The sequence below is a fragment of the Trachurus trachurus genome (genome assembly GCF_905171665.1).
Source record: "Trachurus trachurus genome assembly, chromosome: 9".
In the NCBI taxonomy this organism is placed as follows: domain Eukaryota; kingdom Metazoa; phylum Chordata; class Actinopteri; order Carangiformes; family Carangidae; genus Trachurus; species Trachurus trachurus.
Window position 1 is genome coordinate 18,265,827 of NC_139895.1, and position 20,914 is coordinate 18,286,740.

A 20,914-nucleotide genomic window follows, 5' to 3' on the forward strand; every position below is an offset into this window, starting at 1 on the left:
TGAGATCTGATGACTATAAAGGCATAGCATATTGTATGATTCAAACTATTTTTCATACACATCAAAACATTCAATAACCTCTTGTGAACTGAATCGAAGAATTCAGGGTTTCACTAGGTTTTTACCTTGTTGTTCTTTAAAGGCTAAATTGTCAGATCATTACTGATATAGTTTCAAAATAGATATAATTATTCATCAATGCAATGTTTGGGGATATAGGGAGCTTTGGCCTTTCCACAAAATGAACTCATAAAATATGATAGAAGAGTTCACTTAAGTCCAGGGGTTAATGAGGCATGTAGAGTAAGTTTCAAAAATATGCTTCATTCCAGCTGCAAAAACAAAAGATGACCAGCTGGATCCTACCAGATTAATTTCTGGTAAAATGTATCACTCTCTATTCCACTCGATTTCTTCATCCCTTGTAATAAAACATTGACTTGTTATGGACATTTATCATGGTAGCGCTCCCACATAAAAATGTTTTCTCTGCTAACAGGCTGAACAGTGGGGCAGTTCACCTCAGAGCACAAGCATGTTGTAATGTTTGCTCCCAATTTTATAACAGCTAATCACCTAATTTGCAATCAGTCACATAACTGATTGCCTACGGTTCCATCAATCCATTACATTATTTGTGTTTGACTCACTCTTTGATTTCTTGCAGAGCCAAAACAACAAAATGTCAGACAAGTCTGTCTTTTGGTGGTTTATCGCCACCTAGTGGACATTTTAGAAGATGACACGTAAGAAAATCAAAGTGACACATTAATTACTTTCAATAACAAAAGTTTTATTAACAATGTAAAATGACCTATGTCAGCTTTGACTACTGTACCTTCACCGTGCCCTAAACATTGATCACTATCAATAAAAAGCAAGACCCATGCTGCCTGCCCTCTGTCTGCACTGATTGCCTCAGACAGAGGGAGACCCTCCCTGCTCATACCAACCGACACATTCTTTGCTAACCAACTCCAACTTTGAAAATAATTCAGAGAGCATTGCGTAAAGAGTATGTGTATATACAAGTCTAATGTCTCAATTTATAGATAGATATTGTGTGCAAAGAAGTTTTCTTTTTGAGTATTGTATCATATATTCCATTCCGAAGCTGGAAAGTTAAAGTTGGGTACAGGTTCTTGGTTTATGGAAGACTAAATTAAGTACATTAAGAAGAAAAAACAGCAAGAAACAGAAAACAGAGACTGTAATACACAACAAACTTACTCTGCACAAACCTGTCATCTCAGCTTAGACAGACGAAGGTATAGCTTTGTCTTTGCAAGTGCCATCCTCAAATATTTGGATGGTATCTGTTTATAAGTTATCACATTATTTCTGACAAAACTGACACTTATATTCCCTTTTTTAAACATGAATCCTCACTTCATTCACTCGGGTTTGTGGAAGTGATTGAACATTGACATTATTTCAAATGGCCTCTCATTCTCTTTTACATTGGACAAGCAGATATCTGACTTCATTTACCAAAACAAGGGAAAATCTGTTGCAAAATATCTTAAAATATATGTTCATGACATTTGTTTTCATTACATTTGCAGTTACAATTCTTCTTTGTATTACAAAATAAAATTATAAAATGGGCAGCCTTTAAAAAAAAGAGAAAGAGACAATTTATTTGAAAATGGCAGTAATAGATTGGTGGGAGACACAAGTGGTGAAGGACAGTGGGTAATGGTGTCTTTGTTGCCGCCTCCTACCCACGAAGGCGGGGCCCTTAGCTGGTTACCAGGCAACAGAGCCCAAAGAACCGCCTCTTCCTCTGTCGGACCAGTGGGTAGGGAGTCAGGTTAAGCAAACTGCTGTCATCTGAGCACAAGAACACACACCACGGCCAAGTCATGAATTTTCTCTAGTTTTAGCTCTGAAGCTGAGTTTTTTTCAGTCCACCATCACTCTTTACTTCTTATCAATCTTTTGTGGCTGTAGAAGATTTCTCAGTGATCCATGGGGTTGAGGTGAACATGAGGAAGTGTTTGTAAGAGGGTGAAGTATTGGCCTTTTATCTTACCTTGGTTCTTCAACGGTAAAGGCATTGTCTCCCTGAGTTTACTGAGAAGGTTCTTCATCTCCCTCATATCTCTGCAACGAGACAAATAATTCCTTTTTTGTAGTTTACCTACAGTGTATATCACATTGTGCAATGTGACACACATAAACACAAACATACAAAAGGACAAACAACACTGTAACATCACAAGCAAAAACTATTTTCAATATTTGAGACTGTAGTTTTATAAAAGGTTACACACAATTGTGAAAACAAGGGAAAACACACCTTTTATGTATTTATATGTGCATTTTAAATGAAGAATTATCTATGATGAAAATTATGTAACTGAATTATGTTGACAAGATTACATTTTTTGTCCACTTACTTTTCTATGTTTTCAATGTCAGTGGCCACAAGCCAGCAGAGCTGAGGACAGTCAGTTGGGGAGGAGGATGTGTCCTCCAGGATGGGGATGTCTGAGCTCTCCTCGATCTTAGTGTCAACTCTGGGAGGGCCACAAGAATCCTTACCTTGAATGCACATAGAGTAGATCATCAAAACACAAGGAAAAGGAATGGAGACAAAAAACAAAACAAGAACTGTCCCTAAATTACCCATCAGATCACTTAATCGTTATAAACTTCATTAAACATGTACAAGGTACAGGTTTACACTGATCTGGGTTGACATTATGACCTCCTGCCTAATGTTGTGTTGGTCACCCTTTTGCTGCCAAATACGCAACAAACTGTGATGCACTGTGTATTCTGATACTTTTCTATTAAAACCAGCATGAACTTTTTCAGCAGTTTGAGCAACAGTAGCTTGTCTGTTGGATTGGACCACACAGGCCAGCCTTCTCTATCAGTGAGCCTTGGTCGCCCATGACCCTGTCACTGGTTCACCACTGTTCCTTCCTTTGACCACTTTTGATAGATACTGACCACTGCAGACCAGGAACACCCCACAAGAGATGGAGCTTTTGCGATTCTCTGACCCAGGCAGTCGTCTAGCAGCCGTTACAATGTGGCCCTTGTCAAACTCGCTCAAATTCTTACGCTTGCCTACTTTTCCTGCTTCCAACGCATCAACTTTGAGGACAAAAAATGTTCAATTGCTGCCTAATATATCCCACCCACTAACAGGTGCCATGATGAAGTGTCATTCACTGTTATTCACTTCACCTGTCAGTGGTCATATTACTTGATCGGTGTATATTTGCTCACATTGATTAGGCTGCTGATGGTATTACATGAATGATGCTAACAGCCATTCATTTAAAGTGCTGCAATTGTCTATTGGTTGTCTATTTAAAATGAATTAAACACAATAACTGAGCAAAGCATACTACTGTGAATAAATGAGCACACTACACACACACTGTTACATGCACCTTCTGTAGGGAAACTAGTTTAAAGCTATAGATCCACTGAGGCTTCTTCATGTAACAACCTTTCCTGTGGAGCTGTAGGGAGCCCAGCAAGCAGACAGATTTGAGCATCTCAGTGATGTACATCTCCAGACAGCACTGCAACTGGATGAAGAGCCTACAGATCTCAGGGTGGATCTCCCCATCCTCTGGCCTGAAATGACACATATAGCAGGAGCACAGTAAGGTTACAATGAGCAACTTCATGGATACAAATTGAAGTGATAAAATCTGGGAGAGGTTTACTTTTAAAACTAACTGTGTGGATAAATAGTGCAGTAGGCTAATGGTGTACACTGTACAGGACAGACTGGTGTGCTTTTGTGTTTTGGTGTCTAGTCTGGACGTGCGTGCAGTGCATGTTAGTGCGTGTAAAACAAACGCAGGGACCGCCCACACGTGTGATGAAGCAGTGCAGTGTGTAGCATTCAGGCGAAAGCAAACACTCAGTTTCATCCATTTATGCATTAAAAAAGGAAAGGTAAGACGACAGTGTAGGGACCCTGACAACTACCAGCTCATACTGCGGACAGCAGGCGAACTAGCAAAACAGGCTAAATAAGTTTAGCAGCTGTAGTTTAGTTTAGTTTAACATCTCTCCAAGTCTGAGCGTGGAGCCGATGCTAGTCTGGATTTACCTCCACGATGAACCAGCTTGAGACGTCCAGCTTGACTCGAAACTGGCTACCTCCTTTCATCTATCTGTGTTCTTCTCTGGAGAAAGGTCTGGTGAGCGGGACTAATGTGCATCGTAAGTAACTCCATGGTTATATTTTGCTGTGTGTACACCCGTGTCTGGCAACTGTTGCTTTGGCTACTGGCTAGCAGGTTTACTGCTAGCATTACCGTGTGAGGGGGGTCATTCCTATGTTCCCACAGCCCTATGTTCCCTCATTTCTAACTTTTTTGTCACTGAAAATTAGGCCCTATGTTCCCACAGCCCTTTGGTCCCACCATTGGTTGGGTTTAGGCAATGAAGAAAGGAGTTGGTTAAGTTTAGTAAAAAGACCAGGCAGAGGCTAGACAGGCCAGATAGAGAGAGTCCAGATAGGTAGAGAGAGTCCAGAGGGAACATAGGGCTGTGGGAACATAGGCACGCTCCCGTGTGAGGCACTGCGATGTTAGTGGGCTAATAGTTGTGGCAGCTTTGTTTTTGTTGGCATTTGTGTCCACGGGATAATTGCAACTTCACTCACCATTCTTTACGGTCCGGTCTAGTTTAAAGGATCACAAATATTATAAATAGAGACCAGAGAGACGGATGTAGCATCCGTGACATCACCCATAGACTTTCTAAAAAGCGGGGAGAAAAAAGCTCAAAGTGGGTAGTTCCGCCGTCGCCATCTTGCTCGCACCTGACTCCACCCATAATTTAGCATGGGTGTATTACAGTATATTATCAGATCCATGGTGTGGAGTTGCAGGTAGGCTTGTGGCAGGCATAACCTCGCTGAACTGTCACTCAAAGCGGCACATGCAAAATGTCAAACTTTTCATTAAAGTTTGAGTGTGAGGCTAGTATCAACCATGCTTCTGGTGCCAGCCTCAAGCGGGCACTTAAAGATGTGCAGTGTTTGAGAGCTTCCTGATGGGCAGTCATTCTAACAAGCTGCTACTGTTAGTGTGTTGTTAGTCTGCTAAATGAGTTTTCCAATTTTCCACTCATGAGCTACTACTGACTGATTATGTAATGATTTTGTCGTGTCTGGGGAGGTTATTGGTTAAAGTCCCACTCCCGCGACCCTTTTTGGTCATTTTAAAACCAGCTCATTAGCCATGCACATTAGCAATGCACCTCTGGAGGGTGGGCGGAGACTGCGCTGCTCTGCACCCGCCCAGCCACCTCCTCGCACCCCACCCCCCGCTTGCTGACAGCTGGACATTGTACAATTACAGATTCAGCGTGTTTAGCGTAAAACTCCACACTGGGATTCAATCCCGGACTGGAACATAGTCCTTGCTCACAGTGCAAGCTGCTCTACCAGGTGAGCTATACCTGTTATACCTTGACAGCTACACCGAGCTGTTAAGCCTTTCACCTCTGAGCCAGATGCAGAGCGGGGCGGAGCTTGTAGCACTAGTGCCCTCCCCTGGAGCTGTGACACATCAGCTCCAGTCTCCCTGAAACTGCCAGTTTGAGTCTGCCATTGGTTCACAGCAGTTTGAAGGCAGAAAAACTCAGAAATGCAATTTTGCACTTCCTTTTCTGCTGATATGTGCTCTAACACAAGAAAAATGCCACAGGAACATGTGAAAAGCTCAAAAAACACGATTTTCACGGGAGTGGGTCTTTAAGTCACCAATGCCTATGTGTTGGAGACATGTGTAGGCTAAAAAACCCTATTTTAACCCTTTTAATTTAATTTACAGGCTCACATCTTCTGTGTCACAAATATCATAATTCACAAAGATGCTTTTACTTTAAAATAGCCTACCTTAACAAATAAGAATAGCCCTTAGTAGGCTACTGACAGTTTTCTTTGAATGAACCTGAATAATGACTAATAGTAATTGTAGTAAAAGGGGTTGCAAACTTATACAGTTACTGACTGGATTAGAGTTAAGCTGTAGTTGGCATGAGTAAATAAGAATGAACTGCCTCTTGAAACTTGGTTTTGATGCTTTAAGAAGAGCTGAGTTAGACCTACCTCGCTACATTACTCTTGATTATATTATAGTAAAACCAGCGTGTGCATGATTTGTTTTTAGTTTATTTAAATGCCTCAGAATGTATTATAAAATGCACTTAAATATAAAATCTCCATCTGAGGATTTTTTTTTATTTAGAGCTGACTGCTAGCTTTTGTGAGATACTGCAGCTTCACACATAAATCTGGTGTTCAAGGGGGAAACTACAGCAGGTGATATGCAGTGGGTGTGATATCACATGGGAAAGTGACAGTTATGAAAGGTGTGAAACTTGCACCTGGTGCAAATATTTCTCACACAAATCATGCAGTTGCATTCTCCCCTCTCCTCAACGGCAAGCTTCGCCTTCCCATCCTTGTTATGTCACAGTGCTACCTTCTACAGTACTGTTGCTAAAGCACAGCTGTCATCAATGCTATCCTGCTTATCAGCTTTCCTCTAGCACGTTGGAGAGGCCCCGCATCACTCGAACCATTCAGACACACTGGCTTTATTTAATTAAAGGGGAATGATCTGTGCTGTCTAATTCAAGCACTGTGTCTCTAGCAGTGGAGACAGACATAGAAATGTTCTGGAGAGTTTTTAGAGAAGGAGGTTTAGACTGGGTGCTGGTGATGACTCTGACAGTGATGTTGATATCAGTGGGAACTTAGAGTTCTTACTAAAGCTGCACACCCTCTCTATTACTCTAGCAGCAGCAGCAACAGCAGAAAACCAAGCACAAGGCCATGATGGATGGTACTCATTGTCTTGAAGGGACAGGTACAACTATGTCTAGTTGTGTAATTACAAGCCATATATTGGAGAGAAAGAATTGGGCAGACCGTAAGGGTGCTGCACAGTAAACTGCAGTTTCTTCAGACTTAAATAAGATTTTTTTCCCAGCCCTGTTATAAAACACAACTGAGATGCCCTTTTCAATGGATGTGGTATGATTCATGCCTCTTCATGACAGGAAACATGCAGAAGACATATTTACTGGCTATCCACATTACTGTGTCACGCAATGCACTTTAAAGGCTGTATATTACATGCAAAGATTTTGTCATGCATGTAACAGACAGTGAAGGATATGCATTCTTAAATCACAGTACGATATAGCAAGTGGATTAATTATTGAGCTGGGAAATAGGTTACAGAGTATGGAAAAATACATTTTAAATTCATCTTTATAAAATCGACTAGTGAGGAAACATTTAAATGATTTCACAGGTTTTCAGCAAAGTTTAAATATGCCATTTATAATAAGGAATATGGGCTATAGATCGTGTAAACCTGCGGCTGTTATTGTTCCAACAGTGCCTGGGCTTTGGCATGCAACACCGCAGACATTCTCCAAATCTCTTTCACCACTGGCTTCAGTCTGTCCAATTGTTATTTAAGTAAGTTTCAGGGTGCCAAGTCGTCTGGCATCTTACCCTCGCTGACGACCTTCAAATCCCAATCCTCACTTAGCCCTTCTTTCAAACTGGCACCCATGATGTGGTCAAAGAGAGCACAGTTGGAAGTGACAAGTTAACCGGCATTGCCGCTTTCCCCACATCTTTAACCACAATAGTCAACACAATAGTCTTAAACTTAAACTGCTTGCAATTTCAGTCTAAATTTCAGCATTAAAACTTTGTCTGATTTTTGCAAAACTTCAAATAATCGCTTTGCATCAACTGCTTCATTTTGAGTATTTTCCTGATAGAAAGAAAACAAAAACAAGAATCCAGATTCTCCTCAGCATTCTGCACACTAGAAAACAATAACATCTGCAGTGCTGAACTATCCAAGTACTGAAACATTCAAATATCAACAACAGGGCTACAGCCCACAAAATACACAAATAGACACCCACATGCAGACTCTCACAATACATTAAAAACGACAATCCAAAAGTCATTGGCTCCACATTATTGATACTGTTATCTCAGATAGGCTATTTGTATGCATTCCACCTCCACTCCACTTTATACATTAACGCTTTAGGGCCAGCTAATGGGAAGTGGTCAGTTAGGCCACAGTGTGTTGTTGTGCAATTGCTTCCTGGTAAAGTCTGCCCACCCCCACCACTCCACAGCTTCACACTAATGGATCAGACACTTGGATGATTTCTTTGAAGTGGAGAGGAACAGGCTTAAGTTTACATGTGCCTAAAAAAACGAGGATGCTTATGCAAATCAGAGATGTACTTTGGTAAAATTAGCTCCTTTACAACTTCAGGTGCAGCAGTGTTGCAGAGCGGCCCCAGCTGGTGCGTTTGACACTTTCAGCACCATGGACAGCGTCCGCGCCAACTCACCCCGATATCAAGGAGAGACTGTGGTGTGCCGCTCTCGCCATTTCGCAGCCTTTAGTTCGGGTCTTCAGCATTTCGGCCCGTAAAGAGGGGCAGTCCACTGTGATTTCGCCGATAGAGATGACCAGCTCACGGTACAAAGCCACAAGTGTATTGAATTCTTGGACGATCTGTGTAACAATGAGACGATGAAATCACACAAAAGAAGTTATTTCCCCCAATAACAAGTGCAAGTATAACAAACAACTTTTGCTTAAGTGTGTTTTCCTTTTTTGTAGTACATTGCAGTGAAATGGCCTTTTCATTGACTTGTCAGTCAAGAAGCAAATGCTGAGCAGCACTATATGCTGCCCTGCTATTATTGTTTTTCTTTCTTTTTTTCCCTCACAAGGGACACATAGTAATCTTGCGCAATTGCATTGAGGTGAAAGTATATTTCAAAAATTGCAACCTTGCACAAATATGGTCACAAAAGCCTATTGATGTCTAGGAGAAACATGTGATTGAGTAAAAAATATATAAAAATATAAAATAATAATAACGTGAAGCATTGCTGTTAGTCCGCAAAGTCAGAGTGCATGGTGAATGAATTGATTTGTTATTGGCTCGGAGGTGGTGGGGAGTGTGGAGGGAAGGGGAGGGGGACGGGGGTCCCATTATGCTAACTTTGGTTGTTTGCCTCAGATCTGGAGATCTGGGCTAAAAATATTTCACTCATTTTGTGCAACTTCTGCATATGTAGCATCCTGCAATACCGCAACCATCAGCGAGTCTCTACGAGGCTTCACTCATGTATGAAAGGGTGAAGCACATATGACCATTTCTGCCAAGCATCTGTCAAAATACAGGACATCTGTGCCATGATCAGGAACAGCTCCCCCCGTAAATCTTGTAATTCACGCAATTTTGAAATCGTGCCCAAATCACCAGCAGCTTTCCACACTCCAAATGCAAATCACAGAGTCAATCAGAAGACCGAAATGATCTGTTTGGCTTTACTGACGACAAAGCAATGCAAATGCATATAGCTATTTTTAGGTCCCCAGACCGAGTTACAGTCTCTCTTTTTTTTTTGCAGCTATTAACAACTGTCGCCTGTGCATCCTGCATCCACGGGATAGCCAAGCGTCCTAGAACAAAGAAAGGTTGGGATAATAACACAGCACTCCTTATCAGAGGCACCATGCAGGCATTGACGTGTCGCAAACCTACCATTCTGCAGTCGGCCACAGCGCGCTGGGCTTTGCGGGTGCTTTCGGTGCTCTCCCTCCTTTGTGGATCTCGGTAAGGAGGCTTGCCGATCTGGAAGATGTTCCCGGCGGATCTGGGGCGGTTTTTGCGCCCATTCGATGCAGAACTCATGCATACACATCCACTAATAAAACAGCCCTAATACAGAACGGTTTGGTCTTATTCCCTCCCCCCAAACTCCACCACTTTCTCTTCTTATGCCTCTCAAGCCTGCACCTTACACTGTTCACCTTATTCTCGGCTCCGTTTACGCTCAATTCACCTCCGCCAAATGCAACTACTGGCTGGGTTGAGTATTGTTATAGCTCTGTCCACCTCTCCTCTCTACAGCGGGAGAGGGAGCGAATATTTTCCCAGACGAGCCTCAGAGCGCAGGAGAAGTAGCGGATGAGCGCCTGCGACTCCTCTCCGCATTGCCTTGACTGCGACGGGGCGCAAGTCACCTTCACTCCAGCAGCACACGGTGCACAGTGAAGACTTCACACCCAACCCGGAGTCCAGCTAGCTGAGGTGTCTTCTCTGACGCACCGATGTCGGAAGGAGACGATGGCATTCACGGATATTTTCCAAATGCAACCATTTTTTATGATTGCGCGTTTCCATTAAGCACAAATAAGACGGGCGATAACGATCTGTTCTTATAGCAGCACAACCTCCTTACACAGACAGAAATAAAGCTAACGACGTCCCCGCTGACAGCCGACACTTAAAGTGTCTGTGCCGCGGATGAGCGGTCAGGAAAAAAAAAAGAAAAAGAAAAGAAACAAAAAAAAAACTTAACTCCCAGTGTCGCGATCTCAGTTCCAGTTTTCTATTTCTTCGAGTGTTTCCAGTTGGTTGGGCGGGCCTGTCTCTAACCTTGGAGAGGCAGAAGAAGACGAGCAGTTGGTACAGGCCTGACGTGGCTCTGTGGCTGGAAACACTGCGCATCCAAAGGACGGAATACTAATAGGGCCCATCAAGTCAGACCCCCGCCCTGAGCTGTGCAAGAGCACCTAAACGTCTGAAATTAAGTCTACTGACCACTTTGTCTCCACCCAGGAAAGAAGTGCAATTAAACTGACTTAAGCATCCAACACTGCTGTTCAGACTGACCCAGTTGGAAGCATCTACTGTGGTATATTTATAAAACTTATATGCAAGAGAGGTATCTGCCCTTCATTGCTTCTCTCAAGCACAGGGGGGGAAACGTGGTAGATATTCTTGAATACATTAAGAGTCCATTTCGGTGTGTGATGAGTGCTCTTTTTAAAGCAGCATTACTATTTCATTGTGAAGGAAAAGCAAGGCTTTAAATATCCATCTGTGTAGCTGTGTGTTGTAGTATACAGTATGTCAGTATTACATATTAACACTCACAGACACACATGGAGAGTGGTACAGGAAAGTGGGAAAATTCCAGTGTAATTTTGCATCTCTGACTTTGTTGTTCTCTTAGGAGAGATTGTGACCAGTTTCACTGGTTTCTTAAGGCAGTTGACTTCGATGGTCTTTACTCAAATATGTTAATACAATTTTCATAAAAAAACAAAAACAAAAACAACAACATTCCAACAACAAATAACTTGGCCAAGAGTTGAACATAACTGCCTTAAATCCAATCCAAACTCTTCTGCTTGGGGCTTGGACATTGTTGAAAATCCACCCAAAGCCAAAGGATCCAGTCTTGTCCAGTCAATCCAAATGATATCTAGCTCTGTGCATGATATCTCCCTTGTGGTTTCCCAACCACAAGGGAGATATTGTATGTCAGTTTTCATATAGGCAGAGGTCATTCCACCATGGATAACATGTTGGCTTATAGCTCACACACACAGCCCATTGAATATCATATAAAGAAAAGTTAATCATTCACAGTAAAAAAAAAAAAAAAAGTATATATAAACAGTACATGTTTATTTTATTTTATTTTATTTCATTAATTTACAAATAAACCCACCTACAATTATGGGTAATTTACACCTGGTTCATCAAGTCAATAAAAATGAAAACAGTGTAAATTATTGGCATGTTATATTATTATCAAGTGTATAAAAATGATTTTAGTTAATAAGAAGTTTACTGTATGGCCTATAGACTGGGAACAACATGCATTATTTGGCTGTTGTATGTGATTTCAGTATCCAAAATAAATCACGTTTGATTTAAAATTTTGTTTTAAAGCCACATCTACATATCTCTGTGTGTTTCTAGGTAAACTGTTACATTTATTTTTCATAAAACACAGTGACTTAGTTCAAACCAAACATTTAGGAGGTGATTTAGTAAAAAAAAGAAAAGAAAAAAAAGATGCAGTTTAACTCAAGTGTCAAATAAAAAGGTTTTAGTTGCAAGGATAAGGTGTATGGTGGTATATTGGAATACAGAGGTTCATGAAACCATAGACAAATGGTGCAAACTCATATCAAAGAGCAAATTGTTTAATTAATTAGGTTTTATGACATGAAAATCCACCCAAAATGTGGTCACTTGTTTTCATTGTATTAATCAGTTGAAATGTTGTGTTCTTGATTTGCAGTCCGAACATAGAAATCTTCAAAATCTCTATGATATTACAAGAAAATACATTTTGAAAATGCTGTTTGGATGTTTAAAATAATTTTAGAACTAAGTATTATTACTATTTGATATGATCCAGTGTGTTTAACCATCAGTTTCCATGTCAAAATCAGGTCATAATTGGACCCAATTGGATTTTGACATTCAAATAGTTTTTCTAAAGAATTTCATCTTCAGTAATTTGACTTGGAGTATTTTACATGCTTGTGATCAAAATGTTGAGCAGTAATGGATTGTTATTGGATTATGCTGAAAATGAAAGCACTACAACGTAGAAGCCATTGTATTAACCCCCCCCTCCATACAGGAGCAGGACATGTTGTGCAACCCACATTACATCTGCATCATGTAGAGAACAGAGAACACTGGATTCCCAAACATCCCCCTACACCATTTCCCCATTTCAATCATTTATTAATGAGATACAACAAGCTGGCACACTGTTGTTTTCCCACCACTACACCATCCCACCTGCTTGAAATGCACTCATTGTTTTCTCATTAAACTATATAGCTCCCCTGGATGTCCTTCCCTGGCTTTTGGCTTTGTCTAAAATTTCTCACTTTAGCCTCATCCTTGAGTGTCTCCAAACTCTCCTCTTTCTGTGTTATTGTCAAAATGAAGGGAAGAAGAGGTAGCAAAGGAAGCAGAATATGAAGAAGCCAATAACCCAGTTGACTGAGTAGATGTAGATAATGACCATGTCCATGTCAAAGCGCCAGCCTCGAGAATCATCCTCAAAGTCCATAGCGTCCAGACGGTAGCCTCCTCCATGGGGGAACTGGCGTCTAGCAATGGGACTGGATTGCCTTTGGAAGCCTGGTTAGAGTGAAACAAATGAGTCAGAATCATTAAAAATTATGCTCCAATCAAAATTCACTAAAGTTAACTCTAAAATATTGTGTTACCTGCTTGCATCTTACTGAAAGCTAACTTAGATTCCAATGTAGGCAAAATGTTCATGGCAAGAAAAATGGAAAATAAAAAGCTGTGAAACAACATGCAAATTAAAATGTAGGAAGACAGCAGCTACAGAAGCTAAAGTTTTAAGAATACATTAAATGTGACACATTTGACTTTATTTAAGTTTGGTTGCAGTCAAACATATACAGTATAGTGTAATACTGCTAAGCATCAGAACCTCAATACTTTGGCAAAATGTCAAACTAAAATATTTCAATCAGCTCTTGCAACAATATCAACTTTAGCTGTCCATTTGAATGCTTGGTAACCTCCAAATAACCAGGGTTCTGCCAAAATATGTCTACACGCTGTTCCTCCATGGTATACGGTCTCAATTACAGATGCAATGCTTTACAATGAGCTGTTTCTTAGGGTATTTTTGCACTATATCTGACGATATAAGATTTTGGAGCTTCCATTTATTTAATTGTAGCACAATATCAGAAGTTGTATAGGTAAATCACAAATTTGGGGGGTATGGTAGACCAGTGCCTAATCTGATTTACTGGTCTCAAACAAAAATAGTTTGTTTGATGTTAGAGGGAACCAAAAACTTGCCTCCAAAGATACGGAAGAGTTTCCTGCAACTCGGGAGAGGCCACTTTGCACAGCTTGCTTTCTGAAAATTCTGTTTCCGGGAAAGGTATTCCTTTGGGAAGAAAGTTCTTGCTGTTTGGTTCAGCTCTGTAATAAAAAAGAACAAAGAGACATACAATATGTAATGTTATCAAATGTGAACATCTTATTCACACCTCCACCTCTTGCCTCGCATGGACAATGTTTGATTTATTCAACATATTTAAAAAAAGAAAAAAAAAGCTCTCTCATTTTCTCCTTGTTCTCCTTCAATGTGACCTTGGCTTTGGTAATCAACACAAGAATCCAATCTACAATCCTTGCTACCTAATCACTAATAAGAGTCCTTAGTGTGTCTGCAGTCCTTATGACAACGGCCACTCTCTTCCTTTTTGTGGCCACAGCAGTGTCCTTGCCGCTCACTTTCTCCTACATGCGTCTAGAAGTAGGCCAACGCGAATCGGAGAACTTCATTACTTATTCATGGATTTGTCGAAATCAGACTACGTCTTATGTAATCAGTGCGCTGTGATTATGAGGTTACATAAAATACGAATGTCAGTATAGGTGCAAAAACTCGCATTATAACAGTATACTGTGTGACATTGTTGTATAGAGGCATTACATACAGTATTAAGGTTTCATTTGCATCTGTTCTTTTAAAACGTGCATTTTCCCTGGGATAGTTCTTATTTCTATCACAAAAGCCGTAAATAAAAGTGTTCAGATTGTGTTTGATTTTTGTCTTCACTGTCTGGGTGACTCATCTGGTCAGAGCTGAACTAAAGGTCTACTCTGCTCCCTATGGGACATCTGCAGCTGGGCCCCCTGAACACTGTGCAGCTTCGATGTCATCTGTTTATCAACCAACAAACATAAGAATACACATATAGCTGCAAACATTCATCTATAGTATATTAACTCACCGTTACCAGTTCATGCCTGGGGATGCCATTTTAAAATATTTTACTGGCAGATCTCATTCAGAGCAGAGCTGTAAGTGGAGGTGTGACAAGTATTTCAGATCATGTGTTTAGCACAGCAAGTGCTTTTTCCCCATTAGCTCACCCTTCTGGAAGAAGACATGTGTGATGATTGTTCTGCAAAGGGGGCAGGGGGTGTTGGTGGGGCTGTTCTTAGCCAGTGTCCTCAGACAGGGTTCACAAAAGATGTGGTTGCACGGATGGCACATGTAAGGGCTGAAGTACACGTCCAAACACACAGCACAGATGTAACCTTCTCTGTCCCCAGCGCTTACATCCTCCTCATCCTCACTGCTGCTGCTGGATGGGTTCCCTGTTGAACTCTTACATGTGGAGGAAGAGAGTTTTAAACAACAAGGTATTAATGTGAATGACAAAGGGTATTAGATAGTATCGGTACTCTTGCATGTTTGGATTTTTTGTGTATTTGGTATGGCTTTTATGCCTTCATTACAATTCAGTGAAAGAGTGAGAGGGAAGCTGGGGGGAGAGATTGTGAGCAAATGGCATGCAGTAAATGGCCACCAGACGGACTCTGACCCAGGCCACTGTGGTCAGGACAAAGCCTTAATGGTATGCACGCTACTGTATGAGGTGAGCCACCCAGGTGCCTCATCCTTGCATGTTTATATGCAAACAAATATCTTTTTGCATGACTGCAGACTTCCTGCAGTCATGAATGTGCATAATAAACGCTTATCTTTTAATGTTGTGGATGGGATTAAGATTTATATTTTACACCAATTTGTATGATAGAAAAGTTGTTACTTGAACTTCTTCTATTCCAAAACCCATCTGCACATAACTGAGCTTTTTTAGCCAGATAGATATAAGATCTGATTTGACCATATGCACTTTTAAGACTATATTGTCACTACAGGAGACTGTAAAGATACAGTAAGTCTTCTTTTGGAATTCTCTTGAGGTTGAATCTTTAATTCACTTGATTTAATGAGTGTAAATGGCTTTGACATCCACCTGTCTTGTGTAATAATGTGTGAGGACACAAGGGTGTCAGGTGTGAGTTCAGCAGAGTCAGACATCTACCTATATTCTCTACAGTCCCTCTATACAGCATGAACATAGAGAGAGCAATCTGACCCAGAGATTGGCCTTTATTCAAACACCTTTCACAACAGACACCAGAGCAGTGGTGTACAGTATATCAGGATATTGTTGTTATTGGGTAATCTTTAATAGGTTTTCCGTAAGGATGAGCATGAGTCATGCAAACCCAATTCTGTAAAATAAGAAAACCTCCTATTTACCCTGCAGATGGCCAGTCATTTGCTACTTTAATCTAGTTAAAGTCCTTTTATTTTATATGGAACAATACAGTACATCTGCCACCCCCAATGCTTGAATCTCTCCTCTCCTCAGCAGTCAATTCCCAAGTACCTCTGCACCTAAATCCAAATCCCAACTATAACTCATATGAGAGGATGTATCAAAACTCGCTTGGAGAACTGTATCTGGGGCCCCTGAAGTCCCCCGTATAACCCTCAGACCTGTGCCAGAAGACCCCAGGGAAATGGTGTCTGAAGCTCCAGTCGTGAGAAAGCCTGGGGCTGAATCCAGAGTAATTACCACTTTGTCACCCAGGGGGAGCTCCAGGGACTTCCTTGTCACACCAGCACTGCCTCCCAAGGTGTGTCATTAACACAGAGGATAGAACACGGAGCGCACAGCGCCCAAGTGATCATGAGCACTGAGGCTCTCCCCTGGCAACATGCTCACTAACATGGTAGCTTTGTTGTGGCTGCAGTGGTAAATGTGTCCATAAAGAAATAGATAAACCTCCTCCATACCACAGAGAAGTACATGTCAGTAGACATTGAGCCAACTTTCAAATCACTTAAAACTTAACAAATAAAACCACATTTTAGCTTCTGTAGAGTAGATATTAGATCAAGTGAATAAAGTATCTGAAAAATCGGACATTAATTTCCTCTCCCTTACACAGGATGAAGCAACTTCCTGTGGGAAACTGGATGACAACAATAACAGCCACAGATCTTTGGTCTACTGTATATGCATGATGCACCACAGGATATTATTCTCAGAAGTAGAGTTACATTACAAGCAGAGAGCTTACCACTCTCTTTTACACAAACCAAGATGGCAAAACAGATGTACTGTAGTAATGTTGGGGATAATTTAGGAGGGAAGATAAATAAACACAAGACTGTGCTTGTTCAAACAAACTGTGAAATACATATCCAAAATCTAAACCACAGCTTTTTGACAAGAGGCTTGAAGGCTGAGAAAATATGAGAAGTGAGAATTAGACAAACTATTGTTGACCTGCCAGTAGCAGTCCCAAGTGCTGCAGTGTCGCTCAGTGGGTTACTAGCTGAAATGTTGTGATTGGGTTGATCTGCTCCCAGCTGGGAATGTTACAGTTGCAATTGCGAAGTTGGATAGAAGTTAGTTAGCTAGTTATACAAACATTATCAAACAGTGCTAAAAATAAACGTATTCAATTGGTCTTAGTAATGATAAATGAGCAAGGAAGCTCATTCAATTTCCATTGAATAAATCAAAGCTTAGTTAATTGGAAAACTACTTTTTGTCCTGGAGTTAGCTAAGGAAATCAATACTGCTGTATTTGTGTTAAATATGGAGCTTGGGCTGGGTCACCATTAGTGTATCTTAGCATAAAGACTAACAGCAAGGAAAGTAGCTTGTCTGGATATCTCCAAAGTTAACCTTTAATGACTACCAGCAGTGCTAAAGCTGATGAATTAATATTCTGGTAGCCAAGAAGTTGTAGCAGATAACTCCTAAAACCACAACTTAGATGACATGCTTTCCATTTCTGTCTCCATACCTATTTACAAAAACAAACAAGATATGATTTGCTCATTAGTGAGCTTTAGATGTAATGATAGGCAAAGCTAGCAAATAAAAACCATCATCTACCACACATGTACTGTAGGTGATGCTGAGCTCATCTTGGGTGGATGATGCAGTTGCATAGTTAGAGAGATTAAAATAAGAAACTTGAGTTTCCTACATTTCGCTCTTGAACCTTAACTTATAATTGTTATAATTATGTGGCAATTTAGGAAAGATTGAAAAACAATTCATGAGTTTTCCTCATGGTGGCATCTGTCCTCTCTCACAGTAATAATCTACCACATAATAGACACAATTATATCTGCTAGAGCCAGATGGTATGCGTATTGTGTATCTACATCGTGGTTGAACATTAACATGCCAACTCCAACAAGCGAGAGAGGGGAATATCTGAACTAAAAACAATATAATCAGCAGGGAGATGCAGAATTAGAAAATGGATATTCTCAGTTTCAAAGCAACAGTCCTATTCAGCTTTCTCTAATACAGCAGTTAGAATAATTTGAATCCACCAACGTGACTGCAGATCTGCAGCAGCCAATCAAAACAGAATCTGCTCTTTTGTCTGCTTGGTTTTGAAGGGCTCTCTGCCCAAGCCTCATCATGCAACTAATTCAGATGTAACCCCACTTTAAACCACACAGACAATGGCTATTGAGATGAGCGGGGTGCTGATAGGGCTGTCGAGAGTCAGAGTCTAGATGAAATGAACATGCACACAAATACACATTTTAGCCACACACTGACATATTAAATGTCATAAATATAAAATGCAGTGGAAAAAAAATAGTGCAATGCAGCTATATTTAAATCTGATTTTTGTTTTTGTATCAATTGAACAAACACACCCATGCGCACACACAAACACAGACTTTCTTTTCTGCATGTCTTTTATCTTAAAACATAAACAGATCTGCACTAGGTCAGTTAGGTAATGGTTGAAGTGCTTGACTATAAATCTCAGGGCATCACTTTATAAACTTATTCTACTTCTTCCCTAAAAGTTATGATAATATCAAAGTAAATGCCCACTGTGGGGTTTTTACTTATTCATTGCAACAGTTAATGCATAGTAAAGATTACATTTAAGTCAAGAAACAAGTGGGGAACAAGAAAGAAAATTAAATTATTCAGTAATTTAATCACAACTTGTGACTTGTGTATCCACTGTCATACTGAAGGCTCTGTTCATTGTGTCATTCACCTGTCTGCTCTCCTGCAGTTGACTTTGTCTCCACCGCTCCCTCCTCCTTTGCCGCCTTCTCAGACACTTAATCCGGTTCTTCTCTCTTTTACTCATCCTCCTCTCCCCAAGAGGAACACAAGCCGGCACCACTGCTGGGGTCAAGGTCTGACTCATCACCTCCATCACACCACTGCCCTCCTCCTCACCATCTTCCACGTCCTCTTCTTCCTCTCCTAACTCTGAGCTGGGGAGAGATGGGATGTGCGTCTGAGCATGATGGCTTTGCGAGGAACACCCAGTTGCTGCTCCGGTTCTCACTTCTGCCCAAAATGGATCCTGGTCTCTGGATGAACTAAATGCATAGCGGTGCAAGTCTCCTGCAGCTGTCCTGGATGAAAGTCTCTGAGGCGACAGAGATGTGGATCGGGATTGTATCAGAGGCCGAGGGGACTGGGCAGTGAAACTGGTGTTGTTGGTGTGGGAGCAGCCAATACTGTGTGGTTTAGGATATGAGTGTCCTCTCTTGAAGTTGTTTGATCCTTCCCCAACTTCCAAAGCGCTGTTTAACTGGATGTCAGAATTACTGCTGGACAGACTTTCTGTACTTCCCCTTCCTTGACTTTCATGGGCTCCATCTCCATGTGTCTCAGTCCTTCCAGTCTTTCTTTGCTTTTGTTTTCCTCCTTTCTTGCCTCCAACATGTTCAACATTTTGTCCTTCCTCATCCGCTTCCTCATTTCCCTCTTTCCATCTTCCTCTATTGTCCTCCTTGCAGGTCTTTCTATGGGCTTTCCTTCCTGGGAGGGTAGGTCTCACCAGATGCTCCACACTGCTGGACTTTCCCTCTCCAACAGCATCTGCACTCCTCAGCCGAGGTCTTACTGGCTTGAAGCACGGAGTACAAGTCTCACCGTTGCTGTTGTCTTCACTGGCATCTTCAGTTACACGACCTTCAACTCTACTTGAGACATTTACACCAGAGGCTCCCGCATGGGAGCTCATGATGCCGCTTTCAAGGCCCTCGGTCACCAGAAGAGAGTATCTGATGCAACTTCAAACAGCTATCCCGGTCTTTCTGCTGTCATCCTTCCTCCAGTCTTGTTTCTGCTCTCCACTTCTTCTGGGTGTATAGAGATAAGTTCTTTTTTTAAGAGTTTGAGGGACTGTTCCAGGACAGAGGAGGTGAGCTGTGCAGCCCTCTGGCCTGGCCGATCCTGCCCCTGTTAGCCCCCTGGGACATTCCACACTGTTGACAAAGACAAAGTCCCTCTGGTGAGCCCCATCACAATAGGTGCCACTGTTCATGGCCTCACTATTGTCCTGTGTGACCTATAGAAAACACATTGCTATGCAACCACTGAACACACAAAAATAAGGTGAAAAAGCCAGAGCCACCTTTTTTCCCCTCATGTTCATTTTCATGGTGTCAGCTTTTTTCTCTCTCTCTCTCCAGTTGATAAGCAGACTGGAGAGTGACTAGTTGTGGTTATTTGTTTGTTTGTTTGTTTGTTTGTGCATGTGTGTGGGGGCACACATTCATGTGTGTACCCATGTAGTTGCCATATAAAATATAATTTATCAGATTCCTCCTTCATTTGATGTGTGGTTTTTGTTTCTACTGGAACCTCTGTGTACTTGCAAAGAACCGTCTAGACCCTGAGAAAGTCTAAATGTTCTCGATAAAAACATGTCAGCATAACCTGTTCAACAGCGCTTTTTTCCAGTGGGTTGCTCTGTTGTTTCTAAATAAAGAATATACAGGCAAGAACAAGAGATTTGTTTTCAAAATTAAAGAATAAGAATAGAAGGGAAAAGGTGTGACATTCAAGATTATAAAGGGGTTATAGGGTTTGCTTAATTCTCCAATCAACTGTATAAAAATATTGCCTTAATCTTTTTAGAGAGTTGGACATTCACAAGTCCAAATTCTGATTACTAATTCTAATCAAAGGAGAATGACATTGTTGGGTACTTTCCAATATTTATAGGCCCTAGGTCTTGGTCTTTGATAAAATGTGAATGTGCATAATCTGTGAGCTGTGGTTTATTGCTAGTCTCTTTGTCCACCACAGCCAGTAAGGGCTTCATGACCCAAAAGATCTCTGCCCAGGAGCCCTAAAAGCCCCAGATCTGTATTCAGTAATTTAATGAATTGCCC

General features: G+C 41.1%; 1 protein-coding gene across 1 annotated transcript; it reads right to left on the reverse strand.

Moving 5' to 3' along the window:
- Positions 1–1,741: 1,741 nt before the first annotated feature.
- On the reverse strand, positions 1,742–9,741 carry rgs7bpa (regulator of G protein signaling 7 binding protein a; the record flags this gene model as incomplete). Its single annotated transcript, XM_083979548.1, has 6 exons — positions 1,742–1,833; positions 2,036–2,106; positions 2,403–2,547; positions 3,470–3,600; positions 8,383–8,549; positions 9,592–9,741. 6 exons carry the CDS (start codon positions 9,739–9,741, stop codon positions 1,742–1,744), a joined length of 756 nt encoding a protein of 251 aa, XP_083835674.1.
- Positions 9,742–20,914: the final 11,173 nt, after the last annotated feature.